The sequence below is a fragment of the Mobula hypostoma genome, chromosome 11, assembly GCF_963921235.1.
Source record: "Mobula hypostoma chromosome 11, sMobHyp1.1, whole genome shotgun sequence".
Lineage (NCBI taxonomy): Eukaryota > Metazoa > Chordata > Chondrichthyes > Myliobatiformes > Myliobatidae > Mobula > Mobula hypostoma.
Genome location: NC_086107.1, coordinates 102,129,972 through 102,152,295, shown reverse-complemented (window position 1 = coordinate 102,152,295; position 22,324 = coordinate 102,129,972). Strand labels below are relative to the sequence as shown.

General features: G+C 43.0%; 1 protein-coding gene across 3 annotated transcripts in view; it reads right to left on the bottom strand.

The window, feature by feature from the left end:
- The window catches only part of xpnpep3 (X-prolyl aminopeptidase 3, mitochondrial), a 28,024-nt gene that overhangs the window by 2,085 nt on the left and 3,615 nt on the right, over window positions 1–22,324 (bottom strand). For all 3 annotated transcript variants that reach the window (XM_063062691.1, XM_063062692.1, XM_063062693.1), the window contains exons 3-9: window positions 19,869–20,276; window positions 16,316–16,518; window positions 12,968–13,030; window positions 5,872–5,985; window positions 4,532–4,617; window positions 2,570–2,750; window positions 1,182–1,302 (exon numbers count right to left, since the gene is read on the bottom strand). In XM_063062691.1, coding sequence (XP_062918761.1) covers window positions 1,182–1,302; window positions 2,570–2,750; window positions 4,532–4,617; window positions 5,872–5,985; window positions 12,968–13,030; window positions 16,316–16,518; window positions 19,869–20,276 — 1,176 coding nt within the window. The remainder of the gene's footprint in view (window positions 1–1,181; window positions 1,303–2,569; window positions 2,751–4,531; window positions 4,618–5,871; window positions 5,986–12,967; window positions 13,031–16,315; window positions 16,519–19,868; window positions 20,277–22,324) is intronic.

The window sequence follows — 22,324 nt, the reverse complement described above, 5'->3', positions numbered from 1 at the left end:
GGGAGTGAAAGATGTGCTTGGTGGTGGGATCCTGTTGGAGATGGCAGAAGTTACAGAGAATTATGTGCTGGACGTGGAGGCTTCTGGGTTGGTAGGTGAGGACAAGGGGAACACTATCCCTGGTGGGGCTGAGGGCAGATGTGCGCATAGTAGTCTAGATAACAGAGAAGGAGCCGGAAGGTAATGGGTGGAACCTAGGGAGTGTCTGTCCTGTGGTGAAACGATGGATGATGGTTGCTGAATAGACAGGCTCTTTGTAGAATAATGTGAAGTCAGGTTGATGTTGTATAGTCTGGCCTAGTAGCATTTGCTGAGTGGGACAGAAAATACAAAGATTTAAAAAAAAACAGGGAGAGGAAGAGGAATGGCCAATGGCCAGTCATGATATAAACAGAAAGAAAGAGCAATTTACCTGCAGTTGGAGAATTCAATATTGGTTCTTCAAGGCTGCTACATTAATGCCCAGAAGAAGTAAATGAGGTTATGTTTGAACTCGTAACATTACAGACGGAGAGGTCACAGTGGGAGTGGGATAGTGAATTAAAGTACATAGTGACTGGAAGCTCAGGGTCACTCCTGTGGACTGAGTGCAGGTGCTCGCTCCACAAAGTGATCACCCTGTCTGTGTTCAGCTTCTCCAATGTGGATGAGGCCACATCAGAGGTCACACTGTCCAGGAACCTGTTCGGCTTTTCACATCTCTCTATCACCGAGTACGAAACTGATCCTGTTAGGTTACATGAAGACACTGAAAAGTGAAGGGGTATCACTACACTCCGATGTGAGATTTATGCATTCTAGTTTGCCGAGACACTTTTTACAAACAGTGCTTTAGCTTGTAAACAAGTCAGGCAAACAGTCCAAGAGATAAACTGAGAGATAAACAGGCAAATAGGATTATGTGTTTTAAAAGAATGTGAACTTGAAGGTACAGGGAGCTTAGAAAAATAGAGGGCTATGGGTAACCCTAGGTAATTTCTAAAGTACGTACATGTTTGGCACAGCATTGTAGGCCAAAGGGCCTGTATTGTGCTGTAGGTTTTCTATGTTTCTATTTGACATTTATAACATGACTATCTGAACCTTGGGTGAAAATTGGATCAAAACTGGAATGTCTTGAAATCAATAACCTTGTAATGAAAAATTTTAAATTGTAGGTTCATTAGTCGCAGTTTTCTTACCAGGTTCGATGGTCACCACCATGCCAGGTTGCAGTGCTATGGAGCGTGTGATGTCTGGTGTGTCATGAACGTCCATCCCAAGGTAATGTCCTACATGGTGTGGGCAGTACTTGCGGACAGCCTAGACAATCAATACAAAATACCAATTTGCTTCAAGGACAATGCAGAAATGTCAAAACCTATTAAGTTTTGTTTTATTTTAAATACCTAGAAAGCCATTTTGCCTAGTGAGTGTGCACACCAATGGGGAGAAGTTTCTTCACTCAGAATGGTGAACATGTGGAATTGACTGGAGGTGGTGGAGGCCAAGATACTGAGAGAGGGGTTTCTAGCCACAAATGGATTAACAGGGAATGGGGGAAGCGCAATGAGTGGATTTGAAATGGAGGATCAATTATGGTCATATTGAATGGTGAAATAGGCTTGAAGAGCTGAATGACCTAACCCTATTCCTGTATTTGTATGTTTCCATCGTTTACTGGACAGGGGAAGGCTAAGGCTAGTGGAATAGAGAAAATCATAATGACCTAAACTATGCAGTTTTCATTAGGTTACAGGAGGGTGGAAAGAAGAGGGGCTGGCACGGACTGATTGGGCCTAATTGCTTGTTTCCTTGCACTAAGTTCTCCAGAGTACTCACACACGAAAATACATGAATGTTAAAGATTTAAAAATAGAAAGCACTCCATAGGAATTTGACTATAAATTTTAGAGTCTCATCTGAAACAAAGATCAATTTGTTTTGCCTTTCTTGCTGCTGACTGATCTGCTGTGTACTTCAGAATCACATTTATCATCATTGACTTAGGGGGCGTGAACTTCGTTGTTTAGTACGATGCATAGACAAAAACATAAGTTACAAAAATAAATAAATAATGGGAATAAAAGGAATAATGAGGTAATGTTCATAGTTGGATCAGAGATCTTATGGCATACTGGCAGCATATCACGTTTTACAGCCGCTGTGGAGCAGGTCTGCTACATTCCATCTTCCTGGGAAAATCGGCTGGAATGTCCTGGAATTTGCCTTGGAGAGTTCACCTGCAGTTCCTTCTCCAGACCAATATCCGCTGATTCCTCATCATCAGGCTTTCCCATGGCTTCATGGTGACTTGGCAGAAGGCTGCAGTATCCATGGGGTTACACTGCCCCACTGTTTTCCACATACAAACACCACATGCATTAAACACCTGCGCTGTCTGCTGAGGAGGAAAAAGATTTGGAGAACTATGAAATGGTAATCTCACTGCACATAAATTCACAGGGGTTCCTATTTGTTTTTTAGGCCAGTCTGCTTGCCTTCCAAATGCTTTGTAATTCAACTGTAACTTCATCCCAATTAGTTGGCTTAACCTATAGATTATTATTTGTCTGGCCTTGTAACTTACCCTGAAGACATCGTTTTGGCATTTCTCCTGCAGGAATCCCAGGTCTTTCAGCTTCTGTCCAAGAAGGTTCAACATGAAGGCATAGATGTTATCCAGACTGATCCCAGGAGTGCAGAGACTGACACAGGACTTCTGAATATCATGGATGGCCTGGTACAGCTCAGACTGAGGCTTTGTGAATCTGCAACAGACCAACAAGCTACTTAGGGTGTCCTCACAGCTCAATTCAAACATTTGTGTCATATATTTTCACAGGGGTAGGAATAAAAATGCAGGTATTTTAAAGCACGGAAACAGGATTTTGGGCTGTTATGAGGAAGCAGGTTCACAGGTTTGCTAAATGAGAGAGAAGACACTCATTATGAATAAGCATATTAACCACTTATTTACCAACAAACTAAAACATTTAACCAAACATCTAAGTCACCCTAAATTACAGAAATGACGATACTCAACATTCAGTAACACTTCAAACTCAGCAGGTACCTCATTAGGTCTCCCCAAGTTACGCAACTACAAAACTAAACATTCGACAGATACTTAACTAAGTGTGTGCGTGGGCCCTCCTATAACTGCAGCAATGGTTATCACCTCAGTGTGAAGGTGAGCCCCTGGAGACAAAGCAAAGCCAGCCAGTCTCTGGCAAGTGTTACTCTTATACTGCTGAGGTGCCCAGGACTGGACACTGGTGCTGTGGGAAACAGAGCAGCCAGTGGGAAACAGCTGCTGCAGAAGTGGCTTTTGACCGAGAAGTAAAGTAACCCTTCACATCGCATGGGCTAAGTGGCCTGAGTCAGTGTTTTTGCTCCACATTAACTTTCTCAAATTCTGTGGCATCCTTTCCTTCTTCCTTCTCCATCATGCCTTTCTCTGGTTGTTCTTAAATGTGCTTCCCCCCTCCCCCCCGCCTCCCACCAACTACTCCACAGACTCACCTTGTGGGTCGGACTGATTGGCAAGTCACCCAAGTTCACTGATTACATACCCTCGGACCATACTGTATCTTCTAGAGTGATCCTAAATTTCAAGCTTCCTCTGGAAGGCCAGTTCTAAATTGATTGTAAGACTCAACATGGTACAGAGCCTCTCCAAGCTGGCTCTGCTCCCAGTATGCCTTTGATACCCAGTGAAGCCCCGGTCCCAGACTCACCAGCTGTCAAAGCGACACTGAGATCCACACACATTCAAAATACAAAATCAGCAATATCAATTTATTTTATAATTATTTTTTATTAAATTTACAATGCACGTACAAAGTGCAATTAAATATACTAAAATTAATGGAATGAAATGAATTAAAAGGTGTATTAAACCTTCTCCTGGCATGCAAATTATTCCCAATCAAAGGCACTACCTTCTGGACTAAGGAAAGATAAACTTGAGGAAATCAGTGGTACCCCATTCAGACCAGTGCAGGTATCTATGATACTTGTGAAGTGGAAGGATGCCTTCCAAACTTTAAAGTTGGCAGATCTGAGCTGACTTGCTGGCTTTTAATAGAAGATCCGTCCCACCATGAAGGCTGCCATTTTTGCAAGTTTTTAAGTTCCACAAATGGACAGATTCAGGTTTTTCAGAGGTAAACCATTTGCAGGGCTTCGTTTTTGCAAACATTTTATATTTCTGCTGATCGTCTCACTTTGCTTGACGTCACTCAGCATTCTCTCACTGACAACCAAGTCACCAGCTCCCAACTCTTCTAAGTGGACAGAGGTCTGTGACTGACAGCATGCATATTGAACACTAGGTTATCCATGTGGAACGACTTCCTTGACCTTCATCCTGCTGTAACATGCAGTACATTCAATAATCCAGCATATTTTGTTATTTGGAGATTAAGGATGGGTGGGGTTTACTGAAACACACTAAGCGTAAGACAACCACTTCAGAAAGGAAGGGAAACAAATCAGTGGCAAACATAGAAACATGTCTCCTGGGATGAATTTAAACTGAGTGTCTCACCTTCCACTGACTGGCCAGACCCGAGTGACATCACTGACATAGCCAGAATACTCACACCCTCCATCCAATAAAACCAGCTCCCCTTCCTGGAAAAAGAATGGAGTAAATGTGTTAACATAGGAATAAGAGAATGTCTTTTGCATCAGCTCTCCACTCTGAACCTAACACTCTGAATAGCCTTGTCAAACACCAATCTAGCAGCCGCAGTGCTGACATTTCAAAAGCACTTCTGGGGGGATGAAGTTACATGTTTCCACTGCCCTTAGAAGAGCTGCTGACTGACACCATCTCTAAACAACCTGACCCTAGGTAATGCCCAGACCTAAGCCATTTCAGCCCACCAGTTCTTAACTTTCTTTCTCTGTCCCTACGTCACCGAATCAGTTTTGATTTTGATTTTCCACCATTAGCAGTTCTTTTAACTTTTTGATTGGATTTGATGAAAGTGTGGTCTGCTCTGGGTGAATTTCTATTGGACGGGTGTGAGTGTTAACAGTAAGTGTCGGGAAAACGAGTAGTAACCTCCTCCTGCCCCAACAATGCAGTAGGACACTTCCATTTCAATTTTAAACAGGTCTGCTTTTCATGTTCAGTACAACTGCAGAATGAATTTAGGTCACTTCTCCCAATTTCTGAAATTAGCTTTCCTCTGTGTAGGGGGTCAATGGGCATCCTCCAGCAGCTTGCTGATGTGACAATAATTGTAGGCATCTTGACAGAAAACTATATTTGCCTAATCTTGTTTGCACCCAAGATAGTCACGATATTCCTGTGAAACGGGAAGCCTGCCTGCATCATTCCCATAAAACATACAGTTTTCAAGTCAGAAACGTGGCTATAAAGTTCTCATGCGGCAGAAGATTCCTGCAACCTTACAAAAGCCAGTAGAACGTCTCTAAAATGCTCGCTTGGGCTGTACTTCAGTAAGACATTCGCAAGATGTGGGGGATGGGGGTGGAGTGCCTGTATACAATACTATTAACTTCCCAATGCGACCCAAGGAACTTTGCAGGATCGTCATCAAATAAAAATGTCATACTATGTCACATGAGATAGTAAGACATCAGATCAAAGACATAGTTAAAGGTTTCAAAGAACAAAGAGTAAAGGATTAAGCAGCTAGAAGCAATAGGTTTGGACCTAAAGGAACGACCAAACTGTATGTATGAGAAAATACATGCCATTTTAAAGGACAGAGTTGTACAGCAACGAGGTTCCCTAGGAAGTTGTCAGCCTAAGAGCGAGATGGACAACATCGGAAATTTCTTATTGAATAAGTATTAATCAGTAAATAGCGCACATTAATCTCATCATTTACTAAGGAAGGGCTACATCATTACCTTAATCAGCTGGTTGTTTTTCACGTAGTGCAGGGTATTGCAACGATTTCCACCTGCTACAACTGGAGGGTAGGCCAGGAGATCTGCTCCTCGAGCTCGACACTCAAAGTCAAACTGCAATGTATAAACGTTGTGGATCACAGGTAATGAAAGACCATTCTTCAATCCACTTATATGGAAACCAAACATATTTTAGAATGCTACTCTGTACAATAGCATCCAGACAGAATGTGATTATCTTGGAAGTAGGTACAGAGGAGATGTCAGGGGTAAGTTTTTTACGCAGAGAGGGGTGAGTGCATGGAATGAGCTGCCGGCGACGGTGGTGGAGGCGGAAACGATAGGATCTTTTAAGAGATTCCTGGACAGGTACATGGAGCTCAGAAAAATAGAGGGCTATGGGTAACCTGAAGTAATTTCTAAAGTAAGTACATGTTCCGCACAGCATTGTGGGCCGAAGGGCCTATATTGTGCAGTAGGTTTTCTATGTTAAACGAATGTTTTCTATGTTAAACAAATGTGAGAAACATCTCATCGATGCATTCTCTTAAAAACCTATAGCACAAATCCAAACAATAATACACTAAAGCACATACAACACAACAGGGGACCATTATTTAAGACAGTAATTTATCTGTAGGGTCTTCACCCAATATCCTGGCTCTTGCAGAAACTGTGATTAGTCAACTATAGTCAGCAGGGCTCTGTAAAGGGAGATCACATTGGATTAATTTAATTGAATCTTTTGGAGAGATAACTATGAACGTCAATATGGCATGTAGTTTCTGAATGGTCCATGAATCTATGAACTGGTAAATCATACCTCATTATTTAATTCCTACTTTGTTCAATTTATTTATTTTGTCACTAATAGTAAATTTATTTATACTGCTGCTGCAGAATAACTCATTTCACATTTCTAAGACCGATTCTGAATATATTCACTGGCTCTGGTAAAACCTTTGATAAGATCCCCCATCAGAAAAAGGACCAAAATGAAAGAACCTACAGGATCCGGGGCAAGTTGACAGACAGTTTGGTGACAGCGGACAAAGGGATGATGACAGAAGCAAAAATAAAACAAACAAGCTGCTGAAAGAACTCAGCTGGTTAAGTAGTAACAGTACACGTGAGGGAAGAGGAACTGACATTTGGGGCTGAGACCCTGTATCAGGACCGAGAATGGAGCAGGAGGTAGCTAGTAGAGGGAAAATATATAGAACATAGACCAGTACACCACAAGAACAGGCCCTTAAGTCCACAATATTTTGCAAAATAAAATTAATCAAAGGCCTAGCTAAACTAATCTTTCTGCCTACATAATGTCCACAACCTGCCATTTCCAGCATATTCATCTTCCTATCTCAGAGCCTCTTGAATGCCCCTAATATATTGTGTCCACCATCACCCCAGGTATCCACCATTGTCATAGTCATAGTCATACTTTATTGATCCCGGGGGAAATTGGTTTTCGTTACAGTTGCACCATAAATAATTAAATAGTAATAAAACCATAAATAGTTAAATAGTAATATGTAAATTATGCCAGGAAATAAGTCCAGGACCAGCCTATTGGCTCAGGGTGTCTGACCCTCCAAGGGAGGAGTTGTAAAGTTTGATGGCCACAGGCAGGAATGACTTTCTATGACGCTCTATGTTGCATCTCGGTGGAATGAGTCTCTGGCTGAATGTACTCCTGTGCCCAACCAATAAATTATGTAGTGGATGGAAGACATTGTCCAAGATGGCATGCAACTTAGACAGCATCCTCTTTTCAGACACCACCGTCAGAGAGTCCAGTTCCATTCCCACAACATCACTGGCCTTACGAATGAGTTTGTTGATTCTGTTGGTGTCTGCTACCCTCAGCCTGCTGCCCCAGCACACAACAGTAAACATGATCGCACTGGCCACCACAGACTTGTAGAACATCCTCAGCATCGTCCGGCTCTGGGCATAAAAAACTTGCCCAGCAAGACTCCTTTGAACTCAACCCCTCTTAGCTTGAATGCATTCTCTCTGATATTAGACATTTCAACTCAGGGAGAAAGATACTGGCCGTCTATCTATGCCTCTCATAAAACCTTACGAACCTCCATCAGATCAGCTCACCTTCTGAGAGGTGAAGGTGTCCTGATGAAGGAGCTTGGTTAAAAATGTCAGTTGTTTATTTTTCTCCATGCATGCTGCCTGATTTGCTAAGTTCCTTGTGTTGTCAGATCTCCTCTCAGCCTCCAGTTTCAAAGAAAACAACCCAGGTTTGTCCAACTGTCCTTAACGCACATGCCTCTCATCCAGGCACGCTCTAAAGCCTTAACCTCCTTCCTATCAGAATGTAGGGGCAGGAGTGAGACCGAGGCTGGCAGGTGACGGGTAGACTGAGGAGAAGGTAAAGGGTGATGGGGAGAGGGAGAGGGAGAGGGAGAGGGAGAGAGAGAGAGGGGGAGAGAGAGAGAGGGAGAGAGAGAGAATATTGGAGTTGGGAGATCGGTGATATTTGGAAGCAAACAAATTAAATAAACAGAGTCAGACAGACTAGATTGGTGGGGGGGGGGTGTGATGAAGGAGGGGAGGGTGAGAACCTGGGACTCAAAGGTCACCTTGATGGAATCTGATAAATAAGCAAGGCAAATGGAATCATTTAAAGGAGAGATGAAGGAAAGGTGAAACCTGATGGGGGAATGGAATCCAATGTGTGAAGTGTATGGGTGGTAAGTCAATGAAACCAGGGAAGGAGGGGAACAAAAATGTGATGGGGACTAGAACGAGGGTAGAGGTGGAGGTGGGTACAGCAAAGGGAACTAAAGGTAAGGGGACATGTCAGGAAGACATATGCAGTAGGTGAGGTTGGAATGGTTGGTGGTGGGGAGGAAATGTAGGAGCTAGTGTTGCACCTCCTGTGGTTGCAGGGGGAAGTGCCAGAAGTCAGGGAGGGAGGGCTGGGGAGAAATGGGTGGAGGAAGTCAGATAACAAACATGAGAAAATCTGCACATTCTGGAAATTCAGGCAACACACACAAAATGCTGGAGGAACTCAGCAGGCCACGGCAGCATTCTATGGAAAAGAGTAAACAGTCAATGTTTCAGGCCGAGACCCTTCATCGGGACTAGAAAGGAAGGGGAGAAGTCAGAGTACGAAGGTAGGGGGAGTGGGGAGGTAGAAGTACAAGGTGGTAGGTGAAACCAGGAGAGGGAGAGGCGGGTGAAGTAAAGAGCTGGGAAGTTGATTGGTGAGAGAGACTGGAGGGCTGGAGGAGGGGGAATCTGAGAGGAAAGGACAGAAGACCATGGAAGAAAGGGAAGGAGGAGGAGCAGTAAAGGGCAGGTAAGGAGACAAGGTGAGAGAGGAAAACAGGAATGGGGAATGATGAAGGGGGAGGCAATTACCGGAAGTTTGAGAAATTGATGTTGAAGCCATCAGATTGAAGGCTACCCAGATGGAACATAAGGTGTATAAGGAATATAAGGAAGTCAAATGGTTGTTCTCTGTGACCTGTGGTGCATTTCAGGGATATGTTACTTGTCATATTCACCATCAACTTTTATGTGAATGCAGGAGGAATAATTAGTAAGTCTGCAAATGACATGAAAACGTGTAATGTTGAATGTCTTCAATTATTAAACTCTATTGATGACTGGTAAGATAAACAGAAAATGGTAGATAAAATTTAATCTAAAAAAATTGAGGTGTTGCATTTTGAGACGACTCGCAAGGTTTGCAAATACGAAATGAATGGTGGGATGCTAGGAAGTACTGAGAAATAGGGCTTGGTGTACATGCCATAGGCAGTGGCTGAGGTAGATTAAGTGGTTAAGACGACGAGATACTTGCAGGGAGGTTATAGTACAGCAACACAAGGCATCAATTGTGCCACAACTGGAGTACTGTGTGCAGTTCCGGTTGCTACACAAGTATGTGATTGCACTGGAGATGGTCCAGAGGAGATTCATTAGCCTGTTGCCTGGGATAAGAGCTTTACAGACTGTGTTTGTTTTCCTCGCAGTGCAAGAGGCTGAGGGGGATCTGGCTGAAGGATGCAAAATTATGAAGGGCATAGGTGGATAGTGAGAAATGGTTTCCCTTAGTTGAGATGCCTATGACCAGATGGCAAAGCTTTAAGGTAAGGGGGTGTGAGTTTCTGATATCTGAAGCATTTTTTTCCCACCCAGAGCAAGATTGAAGTCTGGAATGCATTACCTAATGAGATGACGGAGGCAGCAGAGAGCTAAGTGCTGGAAAATGGAAAATGGGTTTAGTAGACATAGCATGTGAAAGGACCTGTTTTTGTGTTGTTATGTCTCTATTCTAGTCTAGGCAGGTGCTTGATTGCTAACACATACAGTGGCTGTAGTTTCCATGCTGTACGATTGTAACTCACTGTTTCTGAGGCGCAGTTTTAACATAGTCTCACAAAAAATATTACTTTTTAAACAACAGTTTCCTCTCTACTGGCTTTGTCTGCTTCATTGATTTCTGCTCAAACTTTCCATGTTGTCTCATTCTAACTATTGCTGAAAGACTTCCTCTGTCGCCCTTCAGTTAAGATGAAATGATATTAACTTTTTCTTTCATCATGGATATTACCCAGTATTTTCCAGCTTTTCATGTTTTTATGTCCTTTCCTGTTTCCCCTGCGCACCCGAAAACCTCACCTCTTTAAGAGTTCAAGTGGATCTTTATTGTCATTTAACCATGTACATGTATACTGCCATGCGAATCAATGTTCCTCCGGACCAAGGTGCACAACGCAGTACATATAACTCAAACACAGCACCTGAAGTACTATTACCACAAATAAATTAACAAATAATAAACTATATTCCAGAAGATTGACACTCAGCACAAGTTAAAAAAGTAATGCGACTGGTACGGCATGAGAGATGACACCTGGGCGGTGGTAGGGAGTTCGGTGGTCAGTCTCATGGCCTGGGGGAGAAAGCTAACAGTCCTTGTCCTAATGCTATGGTACTGCCCGTCTGATAGTAGCGAGTCAAAGAAATCCCTTTTCTCTAATAATTTACAGAGCATTAAAATCTATGCCCAATGTCAGCCAGGTAGCAGATTTGCAAAGCAGAAGAATAAGGATTCAAACCCAACTCAGAGACACAATAACTCAGGAACACTTCCCCACTTTGCAGCCGAGACATCAAACTTTTGGTCTGATGTAAAACTTCTGAAAGCGCTATTCAAAGAAGAGCAGAATAGTTCTTCTCAGTGACTTGAACTTACTTCTCAACCAACTTAACAAAATGTTGGCCTTGTATACCAGGATGCTGTTTATCGACTTTAGCGCCACAGTTAGTATGATCATCCCTCAGAAGCTGGTGGGTAAACCGTCCTCGTTGGGTCTCAGCATCTCTCTCTGTGTAAATGTATCCTGGACGCCTTGACAAAAAAGGCCACAGTCAGTCCACGTTGGCAGAAACATCTCTCGCTCCATCACGATGAGCTCGGTGGCTCCCCAGAACGGCGTGCTCAGTCTGCTGCTGACGCTTGACTGCGCTGCTCGATCCAGTTCAAACCGAATCATCAGGTTTGCTGATGACACGGAAGTGGTTGGCCTCGTCAACTATGATGAGATGGCATACAGAAAGGAGGTAGAATGGTGCAAGCACAACTTGAGTCTCAACGTGGACAAGACCAAAGAGATGATTGTGGACTTTAGGAAGTTGCAAGCTGACCACTCCTCACTTCACAGATATGGCTCCTCCATGGAGAGAGTTAGGCGCACCAAGTTTCTGGGAGTGCATGTAACAGACAACCTCACCTGGTCCCCCAACACCATCTTGGTCAAGAAAACACAGCAGTGTCTCCACTTCCTGAGGAGACTGAGGTGAGTGAAGCCCCTGCCCACCACTCTAACCAATTTTTACAGGAGCACCATTGAAAGTGTCCTGTACAGGTTCAAAACTATCTGGTATGGGACTGAAAGTCCCTACAAAGGACTGCTGAGAGGTTCATTGGGGGCTCTCTTCCACCCATCAGAGATATCGAGATATTTATCAGGACTGCTGTGTATGCAGGGCCCTTAGCATTGACCTCCCCCCCCATTATCTAGTAGGAGGTAACGCAGCATTAGGACAAGAACTGTTAGAATGGGAGACAGCAAACAGCATCTTCCCCCAGGCTGTAAGACTACAGAGTTCCCTGCCACCACCCAGGTCTCATCATGTAGGAAGTAACGTTACACTGTTTACTTTTTAACTTGTGTCGTAAATGCACGTTGTTATTTGTTAATTTATTTGTAGTAATATTACTTTGTGTTATATTTATGAGTTACATGTATTGTGTTGTGTACCTTGGTCCAGAGGCAGGATGGTTCGTTTGGCGGTATACATGCTTACAGCTGAATGACAATAAACTTACCTTGAATTAAAACAAAGGATCTGGTTATCTTCAGTTGCTTTCTGTGGGACCTTGTTATGAGCAAGTTACATGCTGCATTTTCAACTTTACACATGCTATTACACTTTGGTGATTCTGAAACTTTCCGGGATGACTCTATAAAATCTTCATCCCTCCTAATTTTTATGCCATCCTGCAATAAATCTACGCCTTTCACTTAAAAATATCTCAACAGAATAGGGAGAAGAGCGACGTAATTGACTGCTGATTGATCCCTTCTCAAAGATCATGAGGCTGCAATTGGGCAGGACCTAGCTTACATCGACTGAAGAATATCAGAGACTTGGTAGCAAGCTGCTCCCAGGGTGATCGGATATGTGTACAATACCTCTGATAAAGTTCCATTCACTGGAACATTCAGATGAATCTTAAAATGCTGGGAGTCGAAACTCAGTCTCCAGGACGTCAACAGAAATCTTATTAGTCGTCATGATTTTAAACTGATGTCAATTTAGGGATGGTGGAAGCTACTTTAATAGTAGCTTACGAAAGGTGATTGGAAAGCAATATGAGAAATAGAAAAGTGCAGCTATATAAAATGTCAGAAAGACAATTAAGTGGGGAAATCTACCAAGCATGCCGAGCATACGGATCCCCTTGCTGTGTGATTTGATAAGCTGTTCCCACTCATCAGTGGTCAACACATGTACAACTCAAAGAACGTATCTGGTTTGAAATGTTATTGCTTACCTTTGCATACAAGTAAGACTCATTAACTGGAGCCTTGGTTGAAATCATTGTGCTGCAAAATGCCTGGAAATAAATAATAAGCATTAAACTACTTCTTATTTATTCATTGAGAAACAACGCAGAATAGGACCTTCCAACCCAGCAATAGCCTATTTAACAAGGGATAATTGACAATGACCAATTCACCTACCAACCAGTAGGTCTTTGGACTGTGGGAGGAAAACAGAGCACCCGGAGGCAATGTTCCCTTTAAGGTGTGCGCATGCACACATCTTTTGCTACTAGCACACAAAGGAATTTAAACTGCACTGTGCCTTGTCGGCATGTCAAGTACATTTCACGATCGTACACAATTGCATTTCCTTTTCCAGTGTCTGATGCGGATGGGGTTGACAATGTGGAGTTTGTGATGATTTGTCTGCAGATTTTAGAACTGGCTTATTTATACTGTTTTTATTGAAGAAATTATTCAGTGTGCACATGTTGTCACTGGGCGAAAAATTGCACAGCACAAGATTTTTACGCACATCTGGTTATTATAAGTTGAAAGGAACATTGTCTGGAGGAAACCCATGCGGTCACGGGGAGAACATACGAACTCCTTACAGGTAGTGGCAGGATTTGACCTGGCTCACTGGTACTGTATAGCATTGTGCTAACCACTACGCTACCCTGAAAACTTTGCAAAACAACTTGATTCGAGGACCGTAGTATTGACTCAGAGAAACATTGGGTTAGGCAGACATGGTTGGACAGGAATGGCCCCCAATTTTGGACATTGGGACACCCATTTAACAGTGGGACAGTTTTCACCCAATCTGTGCCAGATTCACTGCTAAGTTCATGATGAATTTTTGGTTAAAGCTGTTCCAGGCAGATGACTGAACACAAATTACATTTCTTACAGACAGGTATGTTCAGAGGAGACTTGTTTTAGGGCTCCTTTGTTCACGACAGGGATTCCTTGACCTCAGCCAAAATCTGTGCTGATAATACCCAGAGGTAAATTTGTCCCAAGCAACATTAAACGGATCACAGTTGGCCTCTACCAAAGATGTAAGTTTCTTAAACAAAAATGGACAAATGTGAAGCTGTGGAAACAGATACCAGCTAACTGCCAACCCTAAAACTGTTGTCGGTGCCCGAGTTAGACTCAGCAGTACTATCACCTCCCTGTCTACTGTGTTCAGTGTGCATAGTGATATAGGTAATGAATAGTCTCCATTTTTATAGACGTCCGTATGGCAATTTTCTCAGCAAGTCAGAATATATTTTAAAAACAAATCTTTTAGTACAGTAACCATGCCTCCATAGTGTTGTAATAAAAGGCATCAAAAGCACGTCTTACAAGAAGGAACAATTACGAAAAGTGGAAGAGGGAGAAAACTAGTTCATTTATAAGCATTTAATAACATTATGCAATCTCTTTTGTATACAGAGGTGTTCGTAAGTTTTTAAACCTTGGTCAGCCTCTTGCCTCAACATAGTCAACGAAAACTGATGTCCTCTTTGCTGGAAACATACAGTAGACGCTGGCTGCTTACCTGCTTTATGTCTAAGTGTGTGTACTTGTTCTGGAGCGGGATTTATTCCTATACATATATAGTTCCTGAGGCTTCTACCTCATTGAGCTTCATTCCACACACTGTGTGCTTAGAATTTTGTACAAAACCCACTCTATTTTGTGGTGTGTATGGGAAGCCCAGCTACACTGAATCAAAAGGCAGTTCAAAGGCGGGAGGAGAGAGAAGCAGCGCGCCCCGCGTGTGCAGCCCTCCGATAAAAAATGATATTGTTTCTGTTAAATAGGGGCCGTGGACAATTCTGATTTGATGGAGAATGGATGTGAAAGCACAGAGGAACATCTGGAAAAATTTCTGAAACGCTCGTTCGCTGCTGTCGTTACTGTGCGGTTAGGAATCTTTCGGAGGGTAGGCCTCAAAATCCCCAGCTTTGCCTGCTGTTGGCGACCAAGAAGGAGGTCGAATTGTTTGGATAGAGATGGCGCTCAGTACTCGGTGTCGGAGAGCTGATCAGAGCTCGAAGTTTTCGGATGACCCAGAGTTGGACTGTGGTCGGCATGACAGGGAGAGTTTTTCTTCCTTCTCCCGTCTGCGTGAGATGTGGAACATTTGAGAGACTTTGAACTTTTACTGTGCTCGTGGACTTCTTCATCAAGTTATGGTATTGTTGCACTGTTATAACTATATGTTATAATTATGTGGTTTTGTTAGTTTTTTCAGTCTTGGTCTGTCCTGTGTTTTGTGATATCACACCGGAGGAAATATTGTATCATTTCTTAATGCATGCATTACTAAATGACAATAAAAGAGGACAGCATGTCCTCATAATCTAAAGTCCCAGGAAGTATAAAGTTCTCCTTATTGGGGTGAATTTACAAGTAAGGTAGGTCATACAGTGGACTTCGCTATAGATTCTTGAATGAAAGGATTCTCTTTTGTAATAATTAAATAACATGCCTGTGGAAACAAATATGAGGAAGCTGTAAGTCACAGCTGCCAGTCTTTGGAGAGTTAGTCGCCCTGTTGTTGGGGCTGCTATAACTGGCTTCACTGGCCCTTGGATTAGGGAAGAGAAAATCTGTTCGGGTTCTTGCTCCTGGAATTTATGAATCCATGTTGGAAATAGTGTGCCTGGATGGGGGATCGTGAGATGACTAAATGAATTACTGACTCTCACCGTCCGTCGTAACACAGGGAAATACAGGTGGAGACAATATGAAGGAAAACATTGCACTGAAGGCCTGTGCCTTAAGGTTTGTTACATAGTATTTAAAGTAATGATAATAGACAATTCAATCAACTAACCTCTGCTGGCACTAATGCCCCAGAGGAGCTTCTCATTAACACAGCCACTTTTCCTTCCTTTCATGTATTCATTTAGTTTTTCTTCAACTCAACTCACACATTCGGCACAATAACTTCTCGTGTAACAATTTGCACATTTTCCTCCCTCTCTAAAGTTCAAAGTAAATTTATTATTGAAGTACATATATGTCCCCACATAAAATCCTGAGATTCATTGACATGTGGGCATACTCAATAAACCTATAGAATAATAACCATAACAGAATCATTGAAAGACAGCAAATACAAAAAGAAAGAAAACATAATATAAATAGATAAGCAATAAATATCGAGAATTTCAATATCCTCTAGGTAATATCCTGAATTCCCAATCATATTTGAAAGTAATTAACCTTCTGGCTCTCAATTCTGGATTCCTCATTTGAAGAAACTATTAGGATTTGAAAAAGTAAAAATCATTTCCCCTCAAAATACACAATTACTGCGCTCCCAGTTCCTCAACATCTCCATATCAGCCTACCTCCGAGGTGATCTTTGCAGCCATCTTCATGAGTTCTATTTCAGTGTCTGACTTGATAAGTCGTAGATACTGAACAAGAGTCTGAACCGGTTTGACCCCATTCTTGCTCTTAGACTTAGTGTCTACAAGGGGCTGCAGATAGTCTGTATGTAGCACAGAATGGATCGAAGGTTCATTGTCGTACCACAGCATCCACCCTTCATCTGAAGAAGAAATGGCAAAGGAGGTGGGCTAGGTTCATCAATCAGTACAATAACATGCACTTATATCAAGAAAATGAGATAAATACTCTGAGTAAAAATGTGCAGTAGATGGGGCAAGTTAAGCATTGGAAATGACTGAATTTATTTTTCCAAACAGCTGTCACAAACTCAGTGGAGAAATAAGACCATAAGACATCGGAGCAGAATTAGCCCATTCAGCTATCTGTGGCAATGAATTCCATAAACTTATCACCCTCTGGCTAAAGAAATTTCCCCTCATCTCTGTCTGAAGGGGCGTCCTTCTACCCTGAGGCTGTAAGCTCTGATTCTAAACCCTCACTAATGAAAACATTCTCTCCATGTCCACTCTGTCTAGGCTCTCAATATTTGGCAGGGCTTTCCTCTAAACGCCAGTGAATACCGGTCCATAACCATCTAACACTCCTCATAGGTTAACCCTTTCATTTTCAAGATGATTCTCCTAAACCTCTTCTGGATCTTCTCCAAAGCCAATACATCTTTTCTTAGCAGATCCTAAACTGCTCGCAGTATTTCAAATGTCTGACCAATGTCCTTGCTTTTATGTTCTAGTCCTCTTGAAATGAATGTTAACACTACACTTGCCTTCTCACCACTGGCTCAACTTGCAAATTAACCTTTAGGAAATAGTGCATTAGGACTAACAAGTCCCTTTGTACCTCCAACTTCTGAATTTGCTTCCCATTTAGAAAATAGTCTATGCCTTTATTCCTCTTACCAAAGTGCACGACCATTATCTTCCCTACACAGTATTCCATCTGCCAGGTCTTTGTTCATTCTCCTAATTTGTCCAAGTCCTTCTGCAGCCTTCCTGCTTCCTCAGCACTACCTACGCCTCTATCATCCACAAAGCAGTCAAATCCGTGCTCCAGATAGCCTCCTTCACCGTTGCATCATATAATTCAATGATACTACATTACACCTTTTGTTTGATATTTATCAAATATTATTTGACACTAAATTGTATAAGGAGATAAAATGTGGGATTAGTGACCTGGCCTGCTGGCAGTCAGGTGGATATGGGTTTGAGGTTAAATTTCCTTGCAAGGTTTTGTCTTGCATCCACCACAACTGAAGGCACCAGCTCATCAAGAGCTGATTGTTTCTTTTCCTGTACAATTAACAACTCTGCTCCCCCGACACTGTTTTGTCTACTGGATAACAGGTCACATGACGACATACTTAGCCAGGCGTAGGGACTGAGAGTGCTAGAGTATTTTGTTTATTTAGAGATACAGTGTTGTAGAGGCCCTTCGAACCGCACTGCCCAGCAATCCCCGACAACCCCATTTTAACCCTAACTTAGCACGGGACAATTTGCAATGACCAACCTACCTGGTGAAAATCCAATGCATTCCATGAACAGGACACACAGAGATTCCTACAGAGGATGGCAGGACTGAACTCTTGATGCCCTGAACTGTAACAGCATCATGCCAACCGCTATGTTACCACGGTGCCCATGTTAGGAACCGAAAATGTTGCAAATACCGCACGGATCAAGCAGCATCTTTGAAAAAGAAACACTTCATTTTCTATTTTCACTACTTTTAGATTCAGAGCCACAGCAACAACTGTGAACCTCTCCCTCACCCAAAATGAACCAAGGATATAATGTATGAATAATTATGTTGCACAGGAAGCTGTCTTTTGGGCTTCCACGCCTGTGCCTGCACTCAAATCTCCATTTTCCCTCCTCTTTCCCTGTAATCCAGCGAAGTTCTACACAAATGCACTGATCACCCCCACCCTCTCCTGCCAATTATCCAGTTCATGAACTCTGGTTAAAGGCAATTTTGTAAAGTTGATGCCATTTATAACCATGTAACCATATAACAATTACAGGACGGAAACAGGCCATGCCGAACTCTTACCCTATCCTATTCCCACCGACCTGCACTCAGCCCATAACCCTCCATTCCTTTCCTGTCCATATATTTATCCAATTTAACTTTAAACGACAACATAGAACCTGCCTCAACCATTTATAGGTTTATACCTATATTTATACCTCAACCATTGGTACCTATATTTCTCGCCATATACATGCCTCATAACTTTAAAGAGAATTTAGTAAACATTCCCCTACCCTTTTCTGCTCTCTGGAAAAACCTTTCCCCCAATACCATTCTAATTAAACTCATTTGCACCATTTAAGTCTTTTATATAATCAAATTTCAGATTTCATCTTCAAGAACTCATCAACCAAAGCTCAAAATAGCATTATCAGCTTTTTCATCTTCTGGAGATTCACTCAAGTTTGCCGAGCCCAAGCCCTCGCATGACATGTTTTGACAATGAGAAATAGGTGTTCTTGTACATCAGTCACTGAAAGCAAGCATGCAAGTACAGCAGGCAGTGAAGAAAGCTAATGACATGCTGGCCTTCATAACAAGGGGAGTTGAGTATAAGAGCAAAGAGGTCCTTCTACGGCTGTACAGGGCCCTGGTGAGACCACACCTGGAGTACTGTGTGCAGTTTTGGTCTCCAAATTTGAGGAAGGACATTCTTGCTATTGAGGGAGTGCAGCGTAGGTTCACAAGGTTAGTTCCCAGGATGGCGGGACTGTCATATGTCGAAAGATTGGAGCGACTGGGCTTGTATACACTGGAATTTAGAAGGCTGAGAGGGGATCTTATTGAAACATATAAAATTATTAAGGGATTGGACACGCTGCAGGCAGGAAGCATGTTCCCGCTGATGGGTGAGGCCAGAACCAGAGGCCACAGTTTAAGAATTAGGGGTAGGCCATTTAGAACGGAGTTGAGGAAAAACTTTTTCACCCAGAGAGTGGTGGATATATGGAATGCTCTGCCCCAGAAGGCTGTGGGAGCCAAGTCTCTGGATGCTTTCAAAAAAGAGATGGATAGAGCTCTTAAAGATAGCGGAATCAAAGGTTATGGGGATAAGGCAGGAACTGGATATTGATAGTGGATGATCAGCCATGATCACAGTGAATGGTGGTGCTGGCTTGAAGGGTCGAATGGCCTACTCCTGCACCTATAGTCTATTGACAAAAGGTCAGACCTGGGTCCTTTCTAATAAGCTTGAGGAATGTTTTTGCACTGAGCTCTCCCAGGCCAGAAACAGCAAAGGAGAGATGTCGAGCTCCTCTACATTGTATCATACTACTCTGTGTTTCACCTTCTGGGCAACATCCTAGTGTGACAGTTGCATTTCCATTAGAACAGGGGCTCCCAACATTTTTTTAATGCCATGGACCCCAGGTTGGGAACAAGTCCTGTCGTTTTACAAAACCATCAATCTGTTTCTTTGCACTCTACGTCTGCGAGAGCTCGATGTTAACCAACCTTTAAACTTCTGCATATATTGCTGGAAATCCTCGGTGTTATAGGCTTCATCCACCCCTGTAAGAGCAACAGCACCATCCACCCCAGAGCGTGGGCCATCCCATAGCTCTCGGTTCTGGTCCCTCCTCGGCACGAACAGGACGGCCTTGTGAGAAGGCAGGCTCATTCCGGGAACACTGTGGAGCACCAGGACGCTGTCTGGCTCTTGAAAACCACAAAGGTAGAGAAAGTTGGTGTTCTGGTGGAACGGAAATGGGATGTCATTTGTCATGTAGTAAGTGGGATGCGACAGCAGAACGATGGCGTGGTCAGAGGCTCCCAGGGTCTTGGCTTCTTTCTGGATTAGACTGAGTAGTTTGTGCCGGCGCAGTGCGTACTCTATCTGTGTCAACCTGGGAGTGACCTCGCCTGTGAATGAAGCAGAAAAGCAGAATGGCATGAACTTCCAGTAATGGCCCACCCTGCCCCCTCCTACACGATTCCCCATCCCCCTTTCCCTCTCTCACCTTATCTCCTTGCCTACCCATCACCTCCCTCTGGTGCTGCTCCCCTCTTCTTTCTTCCATGGCCTTCTGTCCTCTCCTATCAGACGCCCCCTTCTCCAGCCCTGTATCTCTCTCACCAATCAGCTTCCCAGCTCTTTACTTCACCCCTCTCCCTATCACCTCGTGTTTCTCTCTTCCCTCCCCCACCTCTTAAATCTACTCCTCATTTTTTTTTCCCTGCAGTCCTGCAGGCGCGAAATGTCGACTGTTTACTCTTTTCCATAGATGCTGCCTGGCCTGCTGAGTTCCTCCAGCATTTTGTGTGTCTTGCTTGGATTTCCCAGCAATTGTTGATCTTCTCTTGTTTCAGAAATACAGAAACTTTTTTTGATGCAATACAACTTACTGCTGAGGTCAGCACAGAATGAGAGCCAGCTCATGTAAAACAAATGTCAGCGTGGACCAGTTTGCTCAAACGATCTGTTTGTACATTTATGTAATTTTATAATCCATCCTTCACTGCGACTTTCTATTGTTATATGCTACATTGTAGAAAAACAGGAATTGCCTCTTTAAATCTAAGTTTCATTTTAAAATATGATAGTTTGAATCTTTGAATATCAATTGCTTACAGGTTCTTCATTTACTATTAAATAGTCAACTGTGGCAGCTCTACGGTGCAGACATACCCACTAAGAATGAGAACAAAACCAGCCCACTTGCAGTTGACAAGGAAGACTTTTAACGCCAAAATTTGACCTGCGATTACCAGCCCAGGGATGATAGAAAACATAGAAAATAGGTGCAGGAGTAGGCCATTCGGCCCTTCGAGCCTGCACCGCCATTCAGTATGATCATGGCTGATCATCCAACTCAGAACCCTACCAGCCTTCCCTCCATACCCCCTGATCCCTTTAGCCACAAGGGCCATATCTAACTCCCTCTTAAATATAGCCAATGAACTGGCCTCAACTGTTTCCTGTGGCAGAGAATTCCACAGATTCACCACTCTCTGTGTGAAGAAGTTTTTCCTAATCTCAGTCCAAAAAGGCTTCCCCCTTATCCTCAAACTGTGACCCCTCGTTCTGGACTTCCCCAACATCAGGAACAATCTTCCTGCATCTAGCCTGTCCAATCCCTTTAGGATTTTATACGTTTCAATCAGATCCCCCCTCAATCTTCTAAATTCCAACGAGTATAAGCCTAGTTCATCCAGTCTTTCATCATATGAAAGTCCTGCCATCCCAGGAATCAATCTGGTGAACCTTCTTTGTACTCCCTCTATGGCAAGGATGTCTTTCCTCAGATTAGGGGACCAAAACTGCACACAATACTCCAGGTGTGGTCTCACCAAGGCCTTGTACAACTGCAGTAGTACCTCCCTGCTCCTGTACTCGAATCCTCTCGCTATAAATGCCAGCATACCATTCGCCTTTTTCACCGCCTGCAGTACCTGCATGCCCACTTTCAATGACTGGTGTATAATGACACCCAGGTCTCGTTGCATCTCCCCTTTTCCTAATCGGCCACCATTCAGATAATAATCTGTTTTCCTGTTTTTGCCACCAAAGTGGATAACTTCACATTTATCCACATTAAATTGCATCTGCCATGAATTTGCCCACTCACCCAACCTATCCAAGTCACCCTGCATCCTCTTAGCATCCTCCTCACAGCTAACACTGCCACCCAGCTTCGTGTCATCCGCAAACTTGGAGATGCTGCATTTAATTCCCTCATCCAAGTCATTAATATATATTGTAAACAACTGGGGTCCCAGCACTGAGCCTTGCCCACTAGTCACATGGTAAATAAAGCCCAGAACAGAACTTCATAATTTATCACATTTAGTAAAAGACAATCCAATACAAACAATAAATGCAAGAGAAGCTACAAAGTCCATAAAAATTGTATACTGTACACATTCTCCGATATTAAATGGAACCATTGAAAAGTGAGTTAAATAATCCT